The 25,835-nt window shown below is 48.5% G+C and overlaps 1 protein-coding gene and 1 non-coding gene across 3 annotated transcripts in view; one reads left to right on the top strand and one right to left on the bottom strand.

Moving 5' to 3' along the window:
* Positions 1-22,219, top strand: part of LOC142564190 (glutathione-specific gamma-glutamylcyclotransferase 1-like) — a 47,113-nt gene extending 24,894 nt beyond the window's left edge. Inside the window, exons 2-3 of one of the 2 annotated variants that reach the window (XM_075675092.1) lie at positions 5,384-5,419; positions 19,763-22,219. In XM_075675092.1, coding sequence (XP_075531207.1) covers positions 5,384-5,419; positions 19,763-20,338 — 612 coding nt within the window. In that variant the 3' untranslated portion in view covers positions 20,339-22,219. The remainder of the gene's footprint in view (positions 1-5,383; positions 5,420-19,762) is intronic. The other variant, XM_075675093.1, reaches the window with a different exon arrangement.
* Positions 9,027-9,098, bottom strand: TRNAE-CUC (transfer RNA glutamic acid (anticodon CUC)). The gene has a single exon. It is a non-coding gene; the product is annotated as a tRNA-Glu (tRNA).
* Positions 22,220-25,835: the final 3,616 nt, after the last annotated feature.

Below are 25,835 nucleotides of genomic sequence, written 5' to 3'. Positions count from 1 at the left end.
GCTATCTGCTTCTTCGCTGACCAACGTTCCCACGTGTTGGAGTCGAGTTAAGAAACCGCCTAAAAACGGCGGGTACTACAGCGGTAGGCGTGCGTTCGACTCTGACTTTATATATGAGCTTCTCGAAGTAGCAGGACGTGTGTAGACTGAGCTCCTGAACAATACTTCGCAGTGTGGATCGACGCAGTTTAAATCATGCACGCGGGACCTCAAAGAAGTGCGACGAAATGCTCGCGCATTTCGCTCGCACTTGCGCGCTGCACTTACACGCACCTCCAAGCTGTTACATCGCCTCTTTACCACGTGACCGGCTTCGCACACTTCAAACAGACGCACTTATTTTCCGCTTTGACCCTCCTAATGCTAACATATTGAGAGAAAAAAGAGAAGCACACGCTTAGTGCAACGCGGGCGGTTCCGCTCAGCTTCCACAGCACTGCGCCCGTGAATTTGATCGACGGTTGCGCAGCACCCCCGAAGGCGGGGAGCGGTCCCTCTTAATTGGTTCCTCCCGAGGTATGTTGTTCGTGAACGACGTTCCTCTCCTCGGCGGGACATCTCGACCTCGCCTTTTATCCTGTACAGGCTTGCGCGTTCGTTTCTCTTCGCGGGCGTCGTTTATATCTCGCCTTGATCGGCAATGGTAGCGTAATTCGCTTTGTAAAGCGGACATACCGCCCAGTGCGCTAATTAATGGTGACGCGTAAGGGCTACCGACTAAGGGCTACCGACTAAGGGCTATCGACCTAGGGCTACCGACTCAGGGCTACCGACGTAAGGGCTACCGACTACCGTAGCGGCAGCCTACATAGCTTCGTGGATGGAGTGCGACGTGTATTCTTCATCGTCGGACCCCGGGTCATACACAAGCTGTTGAATGCAGGAACGAGGAATGTCTTCAAAGACTGCGCTATTTATACTTTCGCCGCCTTCGTCGCCACCGTTGGCGCGGGGTTATTGTACAGTGCATAGCTTTCCTTTGATTTTCCCGATTTATTAGCCAACGTCTCTGCGTGTGTCGATTTGTTGTCTTTTCATTCTGTCTTTTTAATTTCAATTTTTTCTGTCTTTGTCTCCCTGAATGTCATGGTGTAAGTGACATTCTTACAGCGAGTATACAAGTGTTATTTTTCCCTCGCCCCCCCCCCCCCCTGTAGACACGCCGCATTAATGTATACAACCTTGTCCTTTCGGCATGCAAAGTCGGCGCATGTTTGCTGCTATTCTTAACCAACGTTTACCTCCCTGCGTAGCATGGCGTTGTTGCCGCGTCAGGGTTAGCGCCGTCGCAATCCACTAGGGGGCGGGGTCGCTTTTGTCTTTCATCCTGGTCGAAATGAGTGTACCCGTTTCTACGACAGGGTAAAGTTGGTTACGCAAGCTATCGGCTGTGCCCAAGCGCACAGGTAATGTGCCTTATTTATCAGTTGGTCACTTGCTTACAGATCACTTACAGTTGGTCATTAGCTGGCTATAACGGGAGTAACTGGAGATATTAACCCTTCCCTGAAAAAAGAAAAAGTACCCTATAGAGCTTGAATTATTTCGCGTAAGATATTGTCACGTGTTAGTGACGGTGAAGAAAGCAGCAAAACTGTGATTGGCGAAACTAGCGCTTTATTGGGCGAACCTGTGCCCTCAAAAACAGGCTACACTCAAAGAAAAACGATACCGGCGGACACATTCGGCGATCGTCCAATATCTGACCTGCCGGTGAAGCGCTTTTCCTGTTTATGTATATATATATATATATATATATATATATATATATATATATATATATATATATATATATATATATATATATATATATATATATATATATATCACCACTGATGATACTGTACGCATTTGCAACACTGTCCTACGTGCTTAGTATGGAGCGACTGTTTCTTCCTTCTTTTTTAAGCAACTTTGAAAGGTTCATCGGAAGTGTAACTCTAAAGCACGACATAAGTTTTAAATCTTAAGTGCAGAAAAATCAAAAGCTAGAACTTCTTGGGACCGGCTATACCGAATACACTACTCTGCAATAATAACGAAGTAAAATACAGCAAAAAAAAAATAGCAGCAAGCAACAGCACGCTCACCCGCCGTGGTTGCTCAGTGGCTATGGTGTTGGGCTGCTGAGCACGAGGTCGCGGGATCGAATCCCGGCCACGGCGGCCGCATTTCGATGGGGGCGAAATGCGAAAACACCCGTGTGCTTAGATTTAGGTGCACGTTAAAGAACCCCAGGTGGTCAAAATTTCCGGAGTCCTCCACTACGGCGTGCCTCATAATCAGAAAGTGGTTTTGGCACGTAAAACCCCAAATATTATTATTATTAACAGCACGCTCGACAACGAGTCACAAGCACGCAAGCAGCGTCGATACGGAAGCACCACCCACCACTACAGGATAGGAGCAGTCCAACTATGTGCAACATGAGTAACGTTCAATCAACGACAAAAAAAAGAACCAACTATCGCCGTTCAGCTTATGCCAAACCTGCCCTTTTATTTGTCTGCCTTGTCGTGACCCGCAGCGGAATGCAGCTCCACGCACAACCGTGGTCTCTTCTCCTGGGGGGGTCCAATATTTTTTCGTGCCTCACAGAAAACAATAGACGCGCATATATCCCGTCGATGCAAGCGCAGCGGCGGATTCCCGTAAAGCACGACCGCGGCGATATTCGAGACGAATGGCTTCCGATCAGCGATATCATAATGATGATGTCGAAGACGATGATGCCTGCCTCTTGACCTAATCGCTGCTACTCCCGAAGAAAGGGGGATGCCCGCAGGCGTCCTGCTAGAAATCCTTGTTTACGGCCATTCCAACCTCACGGAATTCGCTTCCACTTCTCCTCGAACCACGTTCTCGGACCGCCCCCTCGCCCTCCCCCCTCACCCTCTCCCGGGCGTACCGGTGTTAGCTACTGTATACCCTATCCAACATGAACGGCGCAGTGCCGGGTAAGCCTACGAGGCGCGCTGGAACGGTCAGCGACCTGCAGCAGAAGACAGCATTGCGCAAAACAGCGTAAAAATTAAGTAAAGTAAGGTACATACAGTGAATTCCTTTAATGAGCCACGAACACTCCCCTTGTTCGAAGGACTTAAGTTACAAGGCGCGCTGAAGCGCTAACTGAGGTGGAGCAGGAGACAGTGCCTCGAAGCACTGTCGAAAAAGGAGTTAAATAATGGCACAACCGGCTAGCCCAACAAAGGAGTCGCGTTACTCAGTTTATATAAGGGTGCACTCTGAAAGAGAAAAGGGGGTGCTGGGGACTCCTTTTATCGGAGAGGAACTGCTCGTCCCATTACTTCACTTAATTTTCGAGTTCAAACGTTTCTCAATTAGGCCTGCTAGCTATCCTGTTGTCAAATAAATTGTTTATGAATTCATTTTCGAGCTCTCGCTCATTCCCATATAAAGTGCATTTGCTCTGAGTATAGAGTAAATGTACTTCATGACCACACACTCTTAAACAATGGGACTCATGTTAACTATCTACAAGGGAGTACTCATGACTCCGTTTTGTCATACTTCAGTTTATATCTGAAAGTGGTCGTGCTTCCTAATGGTGTATTTTCTTTTCTCTCTAACAATGTTCAGAGTAAACGTACTCCCTAAGGGAGTACTAGGACTCGAATAAAAGGGAAATAAATATGATGCAAGTATTTGCTCTATTGAAAGGTGCTGCCAACACGTCTTTTCTTTAAAGTACGGATTGATCATTTATACTCGCTTTCTTACGCGCAGCTTCGAAAAGGGAAGAGAAAGGCTGGTCTAACAATCTAGTCGCTAACAATCTAACTAACAATCTAGTCAAGGCGTCACAATACGCATGTTTACGCAACAGGCAACATCCTTCTACTACGTACACCTGAAAACAGCTTGAAAGGTTCGCAAAAGGCAGGCAAAGAAGAAATGATAAAGATGCACTTACAAGCAGAAGTGCGCACACATGAAATCAAAAACGCAGGTCTCGTTACGTATGCATTCACGCCGTCTGCAATAACGCCCTCTGCAATAGCACCGTCTGCAATAGCACCGTCTGCTTGGGAACGCTGTCTGTATTTGGGCGCGTACGCTGCTGAAGAATACCACACAGTCAAAAAATAATAGTGAAGCTTCCTCGATTGGCTGGCGGACTCCGGCACTAGCTTGCACCCCCCCACTGCACGGCTCTGACGGCGCACAGCTCATACGCGGTGAGTAGGTCGGGTCGCGGCAACAACGAAGGCCACTGTCTACGCGGCGATTTCGTGTCATTTGTCTTTGGCTCGCTGCGGAAACGTGAACCCTGTTGGCATCGGCCTTCGCGTATGCATACCGGCATGCCGTTAAGGTTGTTTCCTCCTTATTATTTTACGTAGAAGAGGCACATAAAGAAAACACGCTGAGCCTGCCGATGGTGAACAGTGACGTTATGTGCGCTGGGTTGAGTGACCTGTGAGGGGAACGTTCTCTGTACGGAGATGCTATGATGTTTTGCACGTTTGTGATGCTTGGCGACAGATTCCCTAAAGTAGCATCGGTGTGCAAGTGTCTCAAGAGAAATCTTATAGACTGCCTTTGAGAGAAATTGTCTGATTTTACTGTTTTGAACAGTTCTTTTTTCTTTTTACGTCTTCATATCGTGGCCGTGTTCTTTGCGAGGTCAGGTTTATGTGAAATTGGTGCGGTCGATGTTTGTGACGCATGAAATGAATAAAGTGACTTGCCTGTACTCATACCACCCCTCCGGTCCTCTTCTGTTTGTTTGGTGACTGTTCAAGGTAATGGACCGTGCTTTTGGCACTGGCAGCCGTATATAAGGGCACTGTTCTTGTAACTTCACTCAGGCCGACATCTCCACCTTGCTGCCGTTAAAATTTATCTCCCTCTGTGTTCACGTGCCTAGTGCATGTTGACATTTCCTGTTTGCTTTCTGTTCGTTGATCATTTTCTTTTCCTTCCTTTTCCCTGAGTAGTGCATTTGGGAATTTAGGATTACCAGGTCTAAACAAAGGCCTGCGTTACCATTTCCTATTTTTGAAATTATAAAAAAAGATTGCAGACGACTCCGTCTACGCTTATTGGCTATTCGCTGATTCGGACAGTAATGACTCCAAATTAGCTTTTGTAAACACGCCCACGTCTATTTAAGTTAGCGGCAGCGGGTATTCATTTCAGTAAAGTTCAGATTTTCTTTTTTTTTTTTGGTCCTCGTGAAATGTGACGGCAGTGCTTCCGCATCTTCGCGACTTACAGCTTGTCTACATAGCGTCGAAACGCTTATTTATATAAAGGCCTAAATTTCGCATCTGATGGCCCCAAGTATGGCCTCCAATTTGACTTGCTTTCGTAATTTACCGGCTAATTATTTCTTTCTCTCTTTCTTTGACAATTTCAGATTGGCCGGGTGGCGACTCTCGTTGAACGCGAAGAGGTAAGCCGGCGAACGCTTCACTGGAGCGTTTTAGTTGAGCGTGTTTACGCTCCGCTAAGCAGCTAAGCGGAGCGGAAGCGCGAATGCGCATGCGCCGTCCGCTTAGCCGTAAGCGGGCTAGCGGAGCGAGGAACACGGTCCGCTGAGAAGCTGCCTGAGCGGAGCGTGCTGCGCAGCGCTTTGGCTAGCGTTGGCGTCAGAAAGGATTGGATTGGATGCAGAAAGCAAGCGCACTGGCTATCACGTGGCGTTCCCCAAGACGGCGCATTATATTCCAGTAGGTAAAATGCACCGGTAACGCATTACAAGCGCGTGTCTAGAAACTTAACGGAGAAATAAGTTATACATACACATACATACGTTTTACTGTGTAAAACTGACCAATAGGTGTTTTTATTTTCTTTCATTACCCTGCATTTGGCCAGAGGGCGCTGCAACTACGAAAGTTCCGCTCCGCTAAACGTATAAACTAAAACGTGAAAACCGCCCGCCGCTCCGCTTTGGCTTAGCGGGGCCACTCGGAGCAGAGCGTACCGTAAAGACGCTCAACTGAAACACTCTATTAGAGCGTTTTAGTTTAGGGGACGCAAGAACTAGGGGCGACGGTACTGCGCATGCGCAGACCCAGGCGTAGGGGTCTGCGCATGCGCAGTACCGTCGCCACTAGTCCTCGCGTACGCAAGCCGCTTGCGTCCCCTAAGCTTAAACTATTAGCTACGTTTACGTGAACACGACACGCGGGTCCCGTTGACTTGTCGGGCCGAAATTCGGCTGTTGCTTTCGGTTGTGTTCGCCCAACCCGCTTGGACAGATGCACGTGAACGTGCTGTCGGGTCGGGATGGGTCAGTTCGACTTCTGACTGCTCTTTATGTTCCCTGTGTTGCATTGTTATATTTTTATGACCATTGTTTTTATTATCTACCTTGTGTACGCTCCCCCCTTATGTAATATACCCCGACAGGGGCCTTTAAGGGACAAAAATGATGATGATGATGACCCGCTAGCGTATAGCTCTTGTAAACGAGACGATTATCGTCACGTCACCTTTCGCGAAATCCGGCGAAGGTCTTTTGCTCTTGATCTCGCTGCATGATTTGGAGTGCCGCGTAGATTGAGAAGATAGAAAGATAGATCGAAAACGTTTGGCATAACATGTTTTAGATAGATTGCTGTGGAGGATGATGATGCAGGAAGTGAGTACTTCGGCTTCTGGTCATTGTCGTCCGAGCTATCGTAACGCTGCTCACTCGACGTACACAGTCGATTGCGAAAGTTTACGAACCGTGCAATACGAGGAAACGTTCAATACATATCGCATCCTGCATGCGTGGGCACGCACTCTAAGAAAAATTTGCATCCTTTGGGGATTATCTTATCACCAAAATAATAATCGCCATCGATCTCGCGTGTACTTCAAGAAAATCGCTGCGGCCCCGCTACTTTCAGCTCACGAATAGGATGCCCATATCAGCGTGACGTAGCGTTCTGACACAAAATTGCAGGGTGGGCAACGCTGTAAAGAAATGAAATGATTTCAAGGTTGAAGGGGATTATTCTTTGCTGATGTAAGCTACAAAGGCTGCAATTTTTTTTATGCGCAGCCTGGTATTTGGGTTTCCGGTAGGCTTTGCAAGTAAGTATATGGGAGAGCAACACCTTGCTGTACGGTTTCGTGGGCCATGCGGTTCCAAAACGCTAGAAAATTCGGCATTTTCTCAGATCGCATGGTTCGTAATGTTTTGCGGCTGTCTGTACTACGCCCGCGTTTCTTAAGTTTAACAGCAGGCATCGATGAGCGGCAAACTCTTGACTTCGGTACTCGGATACATGTGAAACACAGAAATGGTCTTATTCGTCAGTGGCCTATAAATGACTCGCATTAGTTTTGTCGCATTCAAAAGACAAAAAAAAATAATACTCGCTGGCCAGTGTGCGCCACACCTGCCGAATGACTGGAATGCGGTAGCCTTATCAGGATCGACGCACAGATGCGTTTCGATAACACTGCCTCCGGGATCGGCCCGCTTTGTTCTTCGTCGACGTTAACAACGAATGCCACCGAGTGTCCTGCGTAAATGCTATTGCATTAAGATCTAAACCCGAGTGCTTCCCAGGAGCGAAATTTTATGCTTTAATCCCCGATATCATTCGCAAAAGTTTACTGATAACAGACTTTCAATTCATTAATTGGCGAGGTTCGCTACTCCACGCATCACCATGGCGGCTCGAGTTATACTTATTTTTTTCTTTCACGCAAGCAATCTGCCAGCTGTGCGGTGTGTATGGCTGCAGCGTTTCCCGTCATTTTGCCACCGGAGAGCTGCTTTAGCACCTTCCACATAATTTGGTCTACAGACCACAGGTGTTCAATTTGTGGTCTACAATTCTCAGTGGCACTTCGTAAATACAGCTTTAATGCGTCTGTGTGTGTTTGTCCATGGGTGAATGTGTGCCGTTAGGGTTACGCGTATATACCACAATTCTCGCCTAAGACCAGGAATATAACCACAACTTTGGGTGCACAAAGCCTAAATGTGCCTATTAGCTCAGCAGACGATAGTTAAGCGGCAAGCTGCGAAGAAATAAGATTAGGAAGTACCCTGCAAGACTAATTCACGCATCGAGGCAGGAACTTGTAGTTCCCGTTGCTTGAGTCTGCTTTGCGAAACTGCTGCGATAGTATCCTGTAAGGGGTAAGGTAGAGGAAGGTGGAGTGGTCGATTGTTCTTGGCGCATGCGGGTCACCAACACCCATCGACAGGCGGTGCTTTTGTGTTCGTACAAAAGCACAGTTCGCAATAGGGGATCAGAAAATTTGGTTGTGGGAGTTCATAGCGTTTTTTTTTTATTGTTTAACCTAGGTAGGACATTAGGCAGTATAGTGGCAGGAGCTTGGTGGCGCAACCCACCGGCCCGTTCCAAAGGGGACGCTCATAACATCCATCCACACATCCATCCATCCACGTAGAGTGCGGCTATAGCGTATTGGCTGACCCGGGTCCCGTTCTCTGGCACCCGTCCAGCGACGGGCCAGTGTCTGCGTCGGCGAAACTATCCAGATGTTCGGTTTTCGACGCTCCACCGCCCACCCTCGTGCCGTGAGCGACGCCTCCTCACCGTGCCTTACAACCTCCTCGCTGTCCAACAAAGCGCTGCACCACTCACTTCCTCCACTGGGGCCTTACCTAGAACAGCCTTTATGGAAAGAAAGAAAGAAAAAAAAGGGACAAAGAAAGAAAGAGAACGAAAGAAATAAAAAGAAACATAAGGAAGCCAGCCCCCCGTCTGTCGTGAAATGGGCAGGAACCCCCGTCGGACCCCCTGCGGGAGCAGGACCCTTCTAACTATTAAAGTCCACCTGAGCGTCCGGAGGTTGGCAGGGTGGGTAGCGCTGGACACGGCAGTGGGTGTCGAGCGTACGCGGATATAAGCTGCGCTGTGTGAAATATGACATATAAAACGAAAAGCTCAAGCAAGAAGGAGCACGGTGGCGGAGCTTGCCCTGTTGAAAAAAAAAATGCTATGCGCAGCAAGTATACAAAAAATAAAGTAGAAAGAGATAAAATGTAGCACATGCCCTGAACTGAGCATCTAAAAAAATACGTATTCCGACACCGGGAATAGAACCCGGGCCTCCTGGGTGAGAGCCAGGTATCCTAACCACTAGACCATGCCGGAGAACGTATTGACGCTCAATATATGATGCTAAAATAAGCACTATGGCGTGTGACGCTGGATTTGAGAGTTCGTTGTGGTTTTCAGTACTATTCAGGACATCTTGCAATTCTTGAGCGCCTGCTTTGCGAGTGAATCAGATAAGGTGTAGCCACTGTTCTAACCAATCAGAGCAAGCAAGATGGCTGAATTGTTACAGTGGAACACGGAGGAAGGAAATAAACCACATTATGTCACACAGCTGGCATTGGCAAGCCAACTCTCGGTGCAGCCATACCCTTCGCTTTCTTCCCTCGCTAAGTCGGCCCAACACGTGACCTATGAGATTTTGCGTATTGGCCGGGAATACTTGGTTTCCGGTATTTTCAGTCGATGCGTAGTTAGGCTACAATGTTCTAGAAGTTAGGCTGCTCTGCTGTAGCCATGCAGGAAGGAAACTGAGGAGAGGCCCTACCGCCTCCGCGCGCTAGGAGAAAAGTGTGGAGGAAATGGCGTAGTAGATTCTCGTTGGTTTTGTTGTTGTTTTTTATTTCTTTGCTGTAGTGGCCCCGCCTTTCGGGCCACATTGGCGGCTTTGTTATTGTTCTGTGCGCTCACACGTGTTGCTCTGTAGGTTTCGTACCGTGGCACAGCCGCCGTGCGGGCAAGTTTGGTCTCCGTGTTTTGTTGCGTTGCGTTATCTGGACCGTGCTCTACCGCATGTTGTTGTGGCCAGGTGGAACAGGAGGAACTAAAGTTCGTGAAATGAACGCGCATGCAATGCTGTACGCAATGTACCGCACCACGGCAATGGCAACGGACGAAGGAATATCCGCGGGAAATATTGCCCTCTTTGGCGCAATATCATGCTAACGTGCTAACGATTGTTTAGTATGGCTCGTATGACCGTGGTGCTCGGAGCGCGCGCGTCCGAGCACCACGGTTGCGCGCAGCCCGGCGTGGTTTCTCGAGAAATGTAAACAAGAGAGGAGAGCTGGCCCGATAGGCGGAGCAACGCGTGAGCAACGCCAACTTCCGGCTTCACTTTAGCTTCACAAAGAGTGACGTCAGGTCCTCTCCTGAGTTTCCCTCCTCCGTGGCCGTAGCACTGCCTGCAAAGTGGGAGCACTAAAACCTACCGCGCGCTTTGACGTGACGATCACGTGGCGGGTCGACTCGTTTTGCTGACTCCCAGTTTCTTCCTTCCTCCGTGGAGTGGAAGGGTGTTCTTAGTTCGACACTGTATGCGCCGGATAAGTACTGATTCAGTGCCATGACCTCAATTACTGTAGCCCTACTCCGTCGATGTACTTTTGCGAGTTCCTTCTAATACACTCTTTCGAATTCCGCGCACAAAATTTTTTGGCTTAGACTTCCCCTGTATCCGCGCTATCACAACTATTACTTTCTTTTCATGCGACATGAAATTTTTCTGCAGTTGACCTTTCAAAACGAATTTATTGACACTCTCTATTTCTTCCTCTTCGTTTAGACTACTCTATTTTCCCGGTATATCATCATTTAAAAGACAGCAAAGAAGAGTGCAACAGCAGAGGGACTACCACTCCCCTCCACTCCCTGTGTGAAGGAAGGTTCTCGCTGTGTCAGCGCCGCCGACGTTCTGTTCCCTTCCCCACAACGTCAACCTCCCTCCCTTAACCTCAGCCCGTTTGTGTGTTTCATTTTCTGTTCGCATCCACCTGGCCACCTGTTGTCGCCCGATTTCGCAAAAACAGCGCGGCGGCGCCACCGCGTCGCCGCGTCCCCGAAACCTAAACTATTACTACAGCGTCGCTGCTGCTCTTCCGGCTTACCCCCCTAACCCCGCGCCTCCTTCGCTGCTGCTTCATTCAAGTTCTCCGTACGTTTCGCAAGTACGACCCAGCGTTTCCTCTTTCCCACTGGCATATGCGGTCTCTAGCCCTCGTCTCCGTGGGCTCGCCTTCTGTCAGCCACGTACGGCTCGGGGGCTTTCAGCGCGGCGCTCTGGGAGCGTCAGCAGAAGGTTTCGCGGTCCGCACCTCGGGAAGTAGTGCGCTGGGTGGAGAGGAGGAAACCGCGAGTTGGAAAGGATCACGTGTGCGTCTGTTGATCACGAAGCTTGGTGACGCTCGGGTGCATTGTCTTCCCAGCTTCATAACCGTTCTGGTTGAAAGGCTCTGAACGGTTCTCGATCAAACCGTCCGCGGTGGACTCAATGTTGCGTTCTGCCGCCGAGCACCAGGTCGCGAGTTCCAAAAACCGCCTCGAGGCGGCCGCATTTCGATCGGGGCAGAGTTCGAAACCGCTCGTGTATACTTTTCTTTCTTTCTTTATTAATACTGTTAACCCTCGCTTGAAGGTTGTTACAGGGAGGGAAAATGGTACAACACAAGCAAATTTGACATTTCATAGCATCAGGTTGGGTGCTCACGATACAAAATATAGGAAACAGTGCATTTGCTATATACTTAGATTTAGGTGCTCGTTAAAGAATCCGGGCTTTTAAATAACTAATCCAGCGCTCCCGACAATGGCGCTTTCGCAGTCAGTGTGCTGTTTCGAGGCTAAACCCCACGGTTACATTTGATTTGGTCATTGATCAATGAAGTTGCGCTGAATAGCCGAAAACGATCTCGCAATGCGATGTCATTGTGTGAGGTATAGAGTTATGTTGGGGTGGAGTTTCCAGCCGCTTAAGAGCAACGGGAAGCGCACCGTACGTGCTAGTGCAAGCGCTGCAGGGAAGACCCTCTAGCGACTTCCAACGATGTCACTCTGGCTTGGTTACGCTAATTCGTACTTATGTTAAACATAAATAGGAAAGTATCAAGTGTTAGCGAGAAGAGTATGGCCCAAATTTTCTCGCATTTCGCGCCGAAACCGTTGATGACATAACGGTCACTTAAAATTGGTCGCTCTACCTTTGCTCTGCAGTTGCCAGGTTAACTTTCTATTTAATTTCGAATGCAGTAAAGCTTTATATTCGTGTACGGCCATCGCTTCCGGAAATCCACTAAGAATCCGTTTGCCACTCCTTGCCATCCGCTATAGCTTCCCCATTAGCTCACTTGATCGGACGGCTGGCCTATAGAAGCCAATGATTCTGGATGCAATCTCGGTATACCTGGATGGTTTATCTTCTTCACCTACATCAATATCTTCTTCTAAGGAACCTCTGAGTTGCCTTGTAGCATTATGATGCCTTTCAGGTGGCCGCCAACTTTCCGGTGCATTTGCTCTGTTTGTGATCCCAAGAAAATATATGGCCGGCGTTCTCTTACAAAGTCCACTGTCCACCAAAGTCCAAAGTCCACCAGCCTTCGCGAAATGCGAAGGCTGGTGGTTCGTTTCCCACCTGCGGCAAGTTGTTTTTTCATCCACTTTAATTTCCATTAATTCCTCGTTTCTTTATTTTCATTTATTAAGCACAAGTAATTTCCCCTATGTTGTCCTTGGTGTCGATGTTTGTTGGCTTCTTATGAAAAGTCCACTGTTGAAATTCTATTGTGTTTCTAGTGATTTTCGTTGCCTTCAATCGACGATCTGAGTGATTGAACCGTGGGTTTTAGCGCCCCAAGGCAACATTGCGGCATTGACAGACGCCGTATCGAAGGACTATAGTAAAGTCGTGGCTATAGTAAAGATCCGATTTCGCATCGACGGTTTGTTGAAACCTAGCCAAATCTCCTGCCGATTCCGGGCTGGTTCCATATTTTGTGGCAGAACGGGGGGGGGGGGGGGGTGCGCCGAAGGGACGAGCGTTCGTTCGAACTCTAGAATGTAGTTGCCATGAACCCGTGTTGTGATCACGTGCCTCGAAGCGTTCAATCTCGAAGACATATATGCACTGACGACTGCTCGGAGAAGAAAAATTTGGAGGACGTCTAAGCTTCGCCTTTAAGAGTGGAACACGATACCATTCAAAGATCCCCGAGTGCTTCTCACGCTTCCCGGCAACTGTAGCTTATGTAACCGTGATGTTCACCGGGAAACGCTGGCGGAGAACGGTATGCACGAAGGCGAGCTTTGTGGTTCATTTTTTATTTTATTTTTATTTTTTCATGGTGCGCAGGGAACCGAGTGGGCCGCGCCGCTCCTACTAAGATAGACCTCAAGCGGCAGCTGGAAAACGCTATCGCGTTAAAAGGGCTTTGTGTTTGAGTTTGCGCGTAACTGAATTATGTTTTCTCGTATATTCGAATTAAGAGTCCGACGCTATCATGTCTGTAGGTTGTGTGTAAGTCGTAGTTTAGGATTTTGCTGCGTATTTTACCTTGAGAAATTCATTAGTACAGTAATTTCCTTGCGTCACATGGAGGGTCTGCGTGATTGGGTACGAGTATTCAAAATTCGTTTTGCTGAAGCGACGTCCGACGCCGGACGCCGACGCCGGATCTTTTGCGACACGCAGGCCTACTACTGCAGGCCTTACTACGACACGCAGGCCTTACTACTGGCAACTAGTAACGCTATCGCGTTACTACTTGCCAGTAGGCTCCGTGGCTAGAACCCTCCGAGAGTGCGCGAAGAAGTTGGAGAGCGATCGAAAATAACGAGCCGAACGTAGGGTGCGAGCTCTTTTTCAACCAGTCCAATAAACCCTGGTCGCGAGAGCGGTCTAGATCGCGCCAACACGATCAGCCTAAGATGCCGTAAGTACACTTGCAATGCTTTCGCAGCTCGACCCCTTCTTAACCACCGTTCTTAACTTAAGCAACAGTGAGAGATAAATCCCACTCCTACGCAACGCGTCGAAATGCGGCCGCCGGGAATTGAAGCCAACACCTCACGCTCAGCGGCAGAACGCCATATGCACTGAGCCGCCACGGCTTTCGATTGAGGATGCAGTTGAGCATCGCGGATGACGAGTGCAAGGCTTGTGATGAAACCCATTGTTGGATGACCTGCACACTGAAACAGCCAAGGACATGCCGGTTGCGCGGCTGTTCGTCTTCTCTTCCCCTTCGCTTCCTCCTCCACCCGTCTCATTCGCTCTAATTTTTTAAGGAGTTTATCCTTTCTTTTACCGGCACATCCTCCTCCTCCTTCGTCGGCAAACGGGGCCTCGTCTCCTTGTCCCTGTTTCACTGTTCTGTGGCACCCGGTTCCTCCCAGCACAAAGCCACACAGCCGGTTCCTAGTATCACCCTCTCCCCCTTCCCAACTCCCCACCTTGAAGCCTCCTTTTTTCTTCGACAAGAATGGCCCAGCTCAAGAAAAGGTGACGCACCCATCGTCTTGAACATGCACTGAATCCCCAGTGGTTGAAGAAGACAGGTCGGAGGGTCCGAGCCGTACGTACGTGTGCCGGCTGCGGCCAGGGTTGGGGGAACTCCGCAAGCTCTTCGGGAGGGTATCCCCTGTGTGAAGGTGTAGGGAGGCGCGGGGTAGCTGGGGTGGAGGGGTGCGGGTGCCTCGTTTTTGGGTGCGGAGGTTGAGAGGCCGCGACCCACCCCGACCGACCTGTGACCCCGAGCCACCTGTTGTGTTTGCTCTGACTCCCCCCTCCCTCCCTCTCTCATCCCTCAATTCCCTGCGCGGACAACGTCCATTAATCCTGGATCGATGCGCTTGCTGAATAATATAAGTAAGCCGCTTTTTTTTCTATTGCCGCATTTTCTTCCGAATCAGCGCCTGTTCTCTTTTTTTCGTTCTTTCTTGTTTTTCTCTGATCCATTTAGCTTGCCCATGAAAGTGCTAACACTGCAGTGGCGACGTCACTCTTTTTCTTTTCTTCTTCTTTTTTTGTTGTTCGTGTATTTGTTTTTGTTTTTCGGTCAGACTTGACTCCAAGAAACTTATTGTAGAAGAAACGGTGTTTGTCTGCTTTTCAACGTCCCTTGTCTGTTGGCACTTTCAGCTCCGAGAATGAAAAGAACGCTTACCAGAGTATTCCTATTCAACGCATCCGGACGGCAAACATTAACAAGTTAACTTTTTTCCCACTGAGATCAGGCCACACCGCATTCGTCATATCAACGATGCACCATCTTGTTTGCACGTCATGTTTTTATTTTATCTTTCATTCGGCAGGCTCAACGTCGGCACACGCGCACCATCCACGCCCTACTTGTGTTGGTTGATCTCTCGAGTCAGTATTGACAGGGCGAGTAGTTACTGAGAAACTAACTTATCTAACGTTACGCCTAGTTAGACTGTATCACTGCGTTGTTCTCTCGCGGTCTGGATTTGGGTTAGTAGTGCGGTACGCGCGGGTCCTAAACCGTTCATCCTTTCTATGTATTCTATAAACCTACTCGAACAACGTATTGCTTTCTTAATAAGGCTTTATGAATGTCTGTAGCGTGTGTATGTTTGAGATTTCTTATAGCTGTACACATCACAACTGTACCCTACACCTGAATTAGCATGTTTGGGCATTAGATTTCCGCGCTAACATTCCCAGCTTTTCATTGAAGTTGGCATATCCGTCCGTCCGTCCGTCCGTCCGTCCGTCCGTCCGTCCGTCCGTCTGTCTGTCTGTCTGTCTGTCTGTCTGTCTGTCTGTCTGTCTGTCTGTCTGTCTGTCTGTCTGTCTGTCTGTCTGTCTGTCTGTCTGTCTGTCGGTCTGTCGGTCTGTCGGTCTGTCTGTCTGTCTGTCTGTCTGTCTGTCTGTCTGTCTGTCTGTCTGTCTGTCTGTCTGTCTGTCTGTCTGTCTGTCTGTCTGTCTGTCTGTCTGTCTGTCTGTCTGTCTGTCTGTCTGTCTGTCTGTCTGTCTGTCTGTCTGTCTGTCTGTCTGTCTGTCTGTCTGTCTGTCTGTCTGTCTGTCTGTCTGTCTGTCTGTCTGTCTGTCTGTCTGTCTGTCTGTCTGTCTGTCTGTCTGTCTGTCTGTCTGTCTGTCTGTCTGTCTGTCTGTCTGTCTGTCTGTCTGTCTGTCTGTCTGTCTGTCTGTCTGTCTGTCTGTCTGTCTGTCTGTCTGTCTGTCTGTCTGTCTGTCTGTCTGTCTGTCTGTCTGTCTGTCTGTCTGTCTGTCTGTCTGTCTGTCTGTCTGTCTGTCTGTCTGTCTGTCTGTCTGTCTGTCTGTCTGTCTGTCTGTCTGTCTGTCTGTCTGTCTGTCTGTCTGTCTGTCTGTCTGTCTGTCTGTCTGTCTGTCTGTCTGTCTGTCTGTCTGTCTGTCTGTCTGTCTGTCTGTCTGTCTGTCTGTCTGTCTGTCTGTCTGTCTGTCTGTCTGTCTGTCTGTCTGTCTGTCTGTCTGTCTGTCTGTCTGTCTGTGAGAAACATATAGTAAATGGTTTTATCAACTTAGTCGCTGCTGTGGCACACGTATGCTGCGGTTCATAGACCATCATCATCATCAGCCTATATTAGTGTCCACTGGAGGACGAAGGCCTCTCTCCGCTATCTCCAGTTAACCCTGGTTCACAAATAGTCATTGCAAGTTTGCATTTGCAGGACGGAGACTAATAATTAAATTTATTTGCTCAGGTTAATTCACAATTGATTGCTGCGCCCTCGTTTCAATATTTACATCGAATGTTACTTCATACAGCGATTTATTTATTTATTTATTTATTTATTTATTTATTTATTTATTTATTTATTTGGCAGCGCTACAAGTCTTTCGAAACCTTCGAAAGAGCACTTGACGTAAAATACAGGCTGTGCCGCGATGAATTCAATGTCACTGAACATTAAAGAAGTATTTCATGGCTTGAAAAAAAACAACATGTAATATGCATCGTTATATTGCATCTCCAGCTTGCCGAGATGCCTTAGATGGTTTAGTTGGTAACGGCCAGGGCAACTGCCGTGTTTCACGCCATAGCCCACTTGATGACACCTCTGTCCTTTTAGGGCTGCCATCGGAACTTTTCGTCACTTCTTTTCGCCGCAAGTTCTTACTTACGGCGGCTCTTTGTAAGGCACTTTTACCGGATTACCCCTAAGAAAGAAAGTCTCGTATATCTTAAAGTAACCGATAAAGTGAGCAGTTCCGTGGGTGCGTAGAAATCCCAATTTATGAAGGCGCCCTTACCCGTATAACCGTACGTGTAGGCTTTTCTCGTGCCATTTTGACTCGCAGGTGGTGTCCTTTATTTCTTTAGAACTTCGCACAATGGCGGGAGTTTCAAGCTTAAGACGTTACACTGAGCGTCTCAACTTTCTCGCTACGTCGTGCGAGCGTTCGTCGCTTAGTTATACGTCATTTTCAACATTGTTTTTTTTTTCCTTTTTTTGTACTAAAGTTCCTAGATCCGCTAAGTCGACCCAGGTGACGCGTTGCGCTGGCTCTTGGCTGCATATTGCCGTGGCTCCTAAGATTGGCTGCAGGCTTCGCCATCAAACAACGGCAATGACTTCCAGAAAAAATAAAGTTAGGCGACGTCTGGACTGCCTTATAAAAAATAATGCGAGAAAAACTTTGCGTAATCCTTTCTCTTACGCGGTCTTGTTGTGCTGTCCTGTTGCGCCCAGTGAGTGCGCGTAATTCTCTCTCTGTGTGTGTGCGTGTGTTTGTGCATGTTTGCGTGTTCTATGTGCTGGAAATTCATTTTATAGCAATCGTTTGTATATTCAGCATCGTTAAACACGCGTGCAGCAGCTACAGCAGAGTAAGAAATTTGAAGTTTTCTGCTGGCTTTCTTGAATCCGTAATTTCTTATTCTACGAATGAACTTTCAGAAATACCTTCCGTATGCCTAGGAAGCAATATGTCCTAAGTCCTACATGTCTTAAGATATATCTTAAGATGTAATCGGCGTGTTCTAAGTACCTTTATTTCCATTGGTGTTTATGATCTTCAGGCATTATCGTCGGGGCTTGTTCAACTGTACACGCATCGTCTGCATGTTATATGTATATACATATGCTTCGAAGGACAGCGAAGTCATGCGCGAGGTCTTCTCGGAGTTCCCAAGAAAATGCCCCTTCGTTCGCATGTGTTCCCCGCATTGTTTCGCAAGCACGCCTCTGTTCGAATTTGCTCGCTTGTCCACAGGCCGTCCACGTTGCGCCACATTTTGCACGTGGATCACACACACGCACACGCAGCGCTCTGCCACCGAACACTGCATTTTCTTCCGGTTGTTTTTCGCGAACGTTTCTCGGCATTGGCCGAACTGCGTGGGCAAGCAAAAAAAAAAAAAATCCGTGACGTGGTCGCCGCGCACGTCATTGTTTGCCGCCAATCGCTCAGCGTCCAGCGGTGACAGGTCGCAGACAGCTTGGGGGGTTGGAGCTTTCAAGAGCGAGGTTCCGTGTCGACATCACAGCAGCCCAGTCTCGTGCAGCTGCGTCACGCGTTCTGTCCTTTCAGGGTGAAGGTCGTTGCGAAAGTGTATTGCTGGTCAAGCTTTGCGTGTACCTCTGTTCCATCTGATTGCTTGCGCAGCGCGGCAGATTATGCGCGCAGCTGGAAACAGAAGGGTATTGTCCAGATTTATTTGGGAGTGCGCAGTGGGGGTTTTTTTCAGCGAAAGAATAGGAAACCTTTTTGCATACGGAGAAAAATTTAAAAAAAGAACTAAGAAACCATACCGCGGCGCCTCTTAGACTTACACGGAAGTGTCCCGTAGTATTGTTACGGGTAGAGATCTAAGTGAACATATGTTTACAAACTATTCACAGTTTAACAACACCTGCAGACTGGCTAGATGGTGTTTGCAATTTAACTGCGATAATTTGGTAGCGGGATCTTACCAATAGCCGAACTTTCAATTTTGTCGCAGTTTAAAAACAGCAGCCGCAAAAAGAAAAATTCCCGCGTGGCTATGACACTGAGGCGGTGCTCGATGTTGCGGGTTGACTACCCTGCCGCGACGGTCACTTTTAGATGGGACCACGCAGGTGACAAAAAAAAAAGATGTTCGGGTTCCTAGTTTTGGCTGCACGTTGAAGACGTTCCAGGTGGTCAAACTTATTCCGGGCGCTGCATTGCGACGTCGTGTTGCTTGCGGCCTTAAACCGGCGATCAGTCAATATTCTATAGCATTTCTGACACGAGGGCTTATTGTGCCGTGACTCGCTTATGTTTAGCATTTCCTGGAAGCCTGGACGATACAAATAGGACGCAACGATGCGATTTTCAGACGGAGCGAACTACACGATTGCATAGAGTGCACAGGTGCGAGTGAGGAGTAGTATTAAGGTGTGTCGATCACCCGACGGACAAGTCACTTTGTCGAAATCTTGGCTCCAGAACGAGGCTTCGCTTGCTCGCCCACCAGTGTATATAGCAATGATAATGATGATAATCATGATGACAATGACGATACTTGATAATAGCAGCAAACTGGGCGAGTTGGCACTGGTTCATCTTTGAGACTGCATGCGCTTGGAACGGGGCACTAGGCGAAGATGATCGAACAGATTTTTTGTTATTTTTACCACACAGTAATGCAGAGGGAGTGTCGGGGATTTCCGGGTGGTGCATTCGCAGTCTCTTTGGAATGTCACTTTTACACATTCCGCTTTCCCAGTAAATGATCAGTTCTAGCAGTCGCACGTGTCGTTCCTTCGCTTCATTCATTAAACTTTATTTGCCGAAGGAAGTCGGAGTCGATGTGGTCGGGGCCCTCAGTCCAGGGCTCCGCTGGCCGTTGCTGCCCGCCGGACCATTTGGATGACTCGGCCCTCGTTTTAGGTGGCTTCTTTTAAGGATGGGGCGACAATTGCTTGTAGCAGTGACTGTGCTGACGTCAGACGCCCCGTTACGTACAGCGTCGGTAACCTCGCTGGTCTCCTCTCTTTGTCCTCGTCACACGCAGGGTCAGGTGTGGGGCCGGGCCTTCCTGCTGAGCGACGACGACACCAGCGCGCGAGACTCCCTCGGCTACCTCGACAAACGCGAAGCCCAGCTGGGTGGCTACTCGGTCCGGTTCGTCCAGTTCCGGCCAAGGGACCCGCGGGAGGAAGCCTTCCCGGCTCTCGTGTACATTGCCACTCCCAACAACCCGCTCTACTTGGGACCAGCCAGCGCCGTCCAGCTGGCCGACGAGGTCCTGGCGGCTCGGGGCTTCTGCGGCGCCAACGCCGAGTACGTGCTCAAGCTGGCGCGCTTCATGAAGGAGGAGGTGCCGGACGCCTGGGACGACCACCTCTTCACGCTCGAGTCCCTGCTGAGGACCAGACTCAAGGACTCGTGGAAGGCCCTGCAGGAGATGAGCGCCTACGAGGCGCCCACCTCGGCCTGGGAGCAGCTGCGACGGTTCTCCCTGTTTTCGGACAACGGCGACGTCCAGGATGAACAGGGCGGTGACGCTGCGGCGGGCGCCGCGGCGGAAGTGACCAGTGACTTCGTGTCGAACGTGCCCACTAGAAAGCTGAGGTGCCTGGACATTTGATCAGACAGTGCTCTGCTCGGGAGACACCTGCGCCTCCTGCGGTCCCCGTCGTCCGCCTCGTTTGGATGCCGAAGGAAGAGCCGTCAAGGGGAACTGGAATGGGACTATAGTAATGTGAAGGAAACTTTTCCTTTACTGTCGTTGGTGGCTATAGGATGTAACTGCAATCCCTGATGTGCTATTCAGAGAGCTTTGAGGTGTCCTGGATGTCGTGTGGCAAGTGTGTCGGACCAAGGTCTGTCGAGTAGGACTCGCGCTTATTTGTCCAGGCTGTGCTTTGGCTATTCCTCGCTTTAAGTGTGGCTTTGCCCTGCAGCATATCGGCGATGATCTCTCGAATGAGCAGTGCCCGGTGATGCCCGCCATGGAATTCGTGCTTGTTTACATTAATTGGTGAGACCTCGAGCACCTCACTGACGCTGCCTCCGTTAAATGGCATGAACTTGACCGGAACACAACTGAAAAATTTAAAGCTATTCAGGAAATTTGGTTGCTCTTATAATATACATTACGAAATTATCCTCAAAGTCCTAGTGATCACGTTCACCTTGCTCGCGTTTTGGCAGAAAGTCGTACCGAGCGCGTCATATTTTTTTTTGGTTGTGTGACGCAAACGCTCCTCTGAGGAACTAGTTTGGCGCACCCTCATGGTCACCTGCCAGGTAACTATTGCGATTGTTTCTTAGCATCCGTGCAACGCTGCTATTCGCTGCCGTGTTTCTCTGAGGGGTTAGATGCTGGTGATGCGTGCTTTTAACTGACGTTCCTTGTGTCAAGAGTACGTCAGAGATTTGGCTACTTTTGTGGCTAGCTAGATCGGGTAGGAGGCTGCTGAAGGGACGCTTAAAGCCGACGCGCAATCGATACTTTAAAATTACCCTCTCGTAAAACTCACAATGTTTTATTTCATTTCTTAACTCAACCAAACGATTAGCAGAAACGCTAGAGACTAAAAGGACAACAAATTTTTTTTCAATTCGAGTCGGCCATAACCTATTGTTGATTTGGATGGTCAAAGGAGCTATTGTTTTGCTAACATCTACCAAGGACACACTGGAACCGACAATGCCCAGTGGGGGGCACATGGGAGGGAACGCTGAATTCGTTTTAGGCAGCGATTATACATGACGTCTGAGTTCAAATGCGACGCGTGAAGATGCAAAAGGCAGCTTTCCCGTTGAAAACTTGGCCGCATTGGAACTTTGATGCGAGGCATGTCTGTTTTGCCACTACGGTCTTTCGAAGGCTTTATATGTTCCCTTTTATATCGCTCGAGGGGGCTCTTGGTAACTCTTGGTTGCCACATTGATTCTACAGGGAACTTGAATGATCGATTATACCGTATTGCCCTCTATACAGCTGCCCGGTTCCGTTGTGCCGGCTGCCATGATTTGATGAATGGTTGTAGGGCGCTTTGAACGCGAATAGTTGTGCAAGAAAGCTTTGACTGTTTCCGGGGCGTCAAGACCAATTTATTGTAGTAAGCTAAATTAAAGAAAGGACCAAATGTGTTAAACACGGGAATACTCAGTTACATTGCTATTTTTCTGACAGCGATTTTCGTGCTTCTCGCTGCAGTATTTAAGGACAGGGTACATAATTTAAGTTCCTAGGTCAATTTGACTTTGCATGTCTGTTTACTCAGAGTGGTTGTTAGGTTACCTTGAAACATTGAGAGTGTTTGTATTTATTTTTTGAACTTGCTGCACGAGCCTTATAACGGCACCTTTAAATAGTTCGCAATCTTTTCGCTAGCTCGCCAAAACTCCACTAAGGGAATTACGCGGCCTCGCCATAGTGTCGAAGTGCTGAAAGAAAAATTACAGGGCACTACACCCAATAGCACAATTCGTATTCACACGATGGCAGACACAGGTGCATTAGCCTCGCAAAAAAGTGCAGTTACTGAATGTCTTACTCATGACTAATAGGCACAGACTATATGTAGTTTACTATACTGGTAGCCTGGAAGTGACCGATGTATATATCCCCTCACCGAGCGGTTAGCATGTCGCATTTCATTCGAGGTGTTACCTTTATTCAAGCACAGATGATTGAAATATGGTGTGCCCAGACCAGTTGCAAAGGAATACGTTTAATCGGGCAATGTTCCCAACGCCTGTCAAATGCCTACAGTCGATGCCAGTCGTCACTCGCAACCAACAGTGCCAGTGACAGTGTAATTTCACGTTAGGTGCGGCCAGTTGAAGTTACCGTGCTTGAAATCTTGAAATGCCTCGAATTAAACGCGAAACAATTACGGGAATACTACTAAAAGCAAGTTAGACTACGCAAGCATTGTCATCAGCTGTGTGAGTGCATCGCACTTTCCATTCAACGCGGAATGGTTGAATATTAACCTCCGTATTCAGAAATATACCTTAACTTGAAGCCCGTGCTTGACGTTGGTCGAGATAACGCCTGGCGGGAACGTGTCCAAGATGCTAATTGCCTTTCTTTTGGCACGTTCATCTTCGCCACGCAAAGCATAGACTTCAAGTTAAGACTTATTTCTGAATGAGGGTCAAATAGGGTTTTACCTTGCCCTTCTAACCTACCACGCTTTCACGGAATACCGTGGTACCGCAGACGTGAAGCGCAGTAACAACACAGGCAGCGACATCTCGTGGTGGTTTCTCCAACAACAACGCGTTAGAAACATTTTCATCTTACAATGTTGCGCTCCCCGAAGGAACGAAATCTGAGGACACCGAAGCATTTCTTGTGAGTTGGGAATGTGAAAGCATTAATGTTCATTGGAACGGCCCTGAGCGGTCCGTAGAGTTCCGCACTCCGAGCCAGCAGGCAGCAGCAGCCTGAAGCACCACGGCCGAGGAAGCCGAGACCGAGGAAGCAGCGGCGACCACCACAGCCGGTAGGTGCGCGCGCAGCAGCTAAGCCCAGTGGGGGTGAGAGAGAGATACTGACCGCGCGCCGGCTTCCGAAAGCGAGACGGCGGCAACCGCGCGTAGGTTCACGCGATCGCCTCACCGACGAGAACCCGTCTCGCCTCGTGGCGTCGCGTCACCGTATCGGCTCCGCCGAGGCGCGCTCGTGACGTGGCATCGCAGCCAATGGGAATTTAGGTACCGTTTCGCTGCTACAGACGCCGCCTTTCTCTCGCAATGGGCCATTTGATGCTCTCGCATCAAAAAAGGCTGCATGTTGACGCTGATATCACTACCGACGCCTTACACCACAAGATAAGTAGACGAACGCTCGGTGTCTTTGTCCTCTGTGAATAATCTCTGTGCCACGAGATGATTCCCCCAACTCGGCTGCTCAGGCCTGCGTCTCCGGTTCCGTGAAGGTCAATACGTTATACGGACAGATTAAAACTCCCTACTACGGCATAACTGCGGTTACGTGCACAGGTCGCCTTGGGATCTCAATTCGTCGCATGTTAGTAAAGTTACCATGAGTCTCTTAAGTGGCCTTCGCAATGTTAACATATTTTCTCTTACATACACTCGCATGTGCACCTGGAAGTGTTCGGTTTTCTCTGGGAAACACACGCGCGTGGTGTTCTTGCACTTGCGGTGCTCGTCTGTGATATAACCTTGGTTCCTTCTAATCTGTGACTTTCTTGTATCGCACTATTGTGCAAGCGAATGTGTTTCACCATGGGTGCATAATAATCAAAACACTCTGCTAATAAAAGATCTTTCTTTCACGATGCAAAAGGCTTATCTGTGTTCTTTTACAATGCTGCTCCCTCATAAAATGAATTTAAGCAGTTTGTAGATTGTCCGCAGACTTTGTGTAGGCAGATTTCATTTTCTATAATTTTTTTATTTTTCGCCCCAAAATATCTCCATACATTGTAAATGAAAAAAATATGTAAGAATGCTATTTCCTTTATTCTCTCTTGGTCCATATGTTTCTGGACTCGTTGATTTTAGAAGGTCCACAGACATTATATCTATCAGAAGAATACGAGGCTATCGCAAGCTGTAATGTTAAATGACGAATAAGTACACTGAACCGAAGAGGGGATCTGCGATTTAAATGAGTCAGCAGACGTACCCCGCCGCGGCTTCTTCAAAGGCCCGGTCCTGAGGGTTCTACAAACTTCGGCATATATCAGCGCTGCAAGAACTTGAACATTCTCTGTCCATGGGCGACATGTAGAATCACATGTCTTAAAACGACGCTGATTTTCAGGGCCTTCGATTTCCTTGACACATCAGATGGTGCTTCACCAGAAAAATTCGAAGTTTCGTTTAACAGACAGTGTCGGCCGAATGCCACTGCACATAGGTCTGTATTGGCTACTTTGTTTCAACGTTACTATTGCAGTAAGCCTAAAAACATGGAACATAATTTTGCAGGATGGAATAGCTTTGCACTTAACGGAAAAAGACTTCTAGAATGTACACTACGTCAGCTGGGGCTGTGGCATACGCTTCCCGTTATACTTTCCATTGAAGCGTCGGCACTAAGTTACCGCAATAGGAACGTATAAGATGCCTTAGTTAATTTTATAAGTGAAATAAAAACACTTCCGTGCTAATTTTCTGAGTGTTCTTTTCTCACCATAATTACAGCACCAATAACAGCACATGTTCCTTAATATGACTCTACATGTAATACTAACGACGAAAATTATCTGTTTATTACGTTATATCTCATTCACAAAATTCCTTTTATTTCACCTTTTTTCGTCCCTACTACCAACCGATTCATGGCCTATCCCACGTAATGGGTTGAGCCACAACTACAGGCACCAAACCAGGCCCAATTGTGAGCGGAGGACAAGAGCTTGGCGATTAACGTTATGGTTCTTCCTTGCCTATGTGTCGAGTTGTGCCCAACTTGAAAACAAATATGCACCGTGGTACCCAATTCACCGGCGTTAAGAGTAACCTCCAGTAAAACATTGCCTGAACAGCGACACTGCACATGCACATCCTCTTTAGCCGTACCCCCGCATGCTACGACAAAATGAAATCAAGCATTTCGCCTCGCGGTTGCAGGCGTGCATTTCACAGTCCGCCGCCTGTATTCCAAACTGGCCGTCTGCTACAGAAGCACGAACACAGACGAACGGCTTCTTCATCTGCGCAACGATGGATACGTCTGCTGCTCTTTCGTGACTATTCACGTCATGCAGGTCGCGCCGCGCCGGCGGAGACCGTTTCCCACAATGCGTCTTCATCGCGCAACCAAAAGTGACAGGTAAGCTTTTGCTGTCACGCGAAAGGGCGGGGAGAAGCGAGATGACTTGGCGGGCTGCACCCCTCAACAATGGGACGACCGCTGCGAGCCGTGCCACAACACCACGTCGTCTGCTTCGCGCGCGCCGCGGATCACGTCTTCTGCTACGCCGAAGCACGCATCGTCTGCGACAGGATGCATCGTACGTCTGCTCCGGCACGCAATGGAGAAGGCGGGAAGAAGGAATGGGGGGCAGCCACCGGAATCATGCTATTCTTCAGTTCTATATTTGTTTCAGCCAGGTAAAAAAAGTTCTCTCCGAAGCATTGGTTCTCACATA

Source organism: Dermacentor variabilis, chromosome 11, assembly GCF_050947875.1.
Source record: "Dermacentor variabilis isolate Ectoservices chromosome 11, ASM5094787v1, whole genome shotgun sequence".
NCBI classification, from domain to species: domain Eukaryota; kingdom Metazoa; phylum Arthropoda; class Arachnida; order Ixodida; family Ixodidae; genus Dermacentor; species Dermacentor variabilis.
The sequence above is the reverse complement of the archived record's forward strand: the minus strand, read 5'-3'. Positions and strand labels throughout refer to the sequence as shown.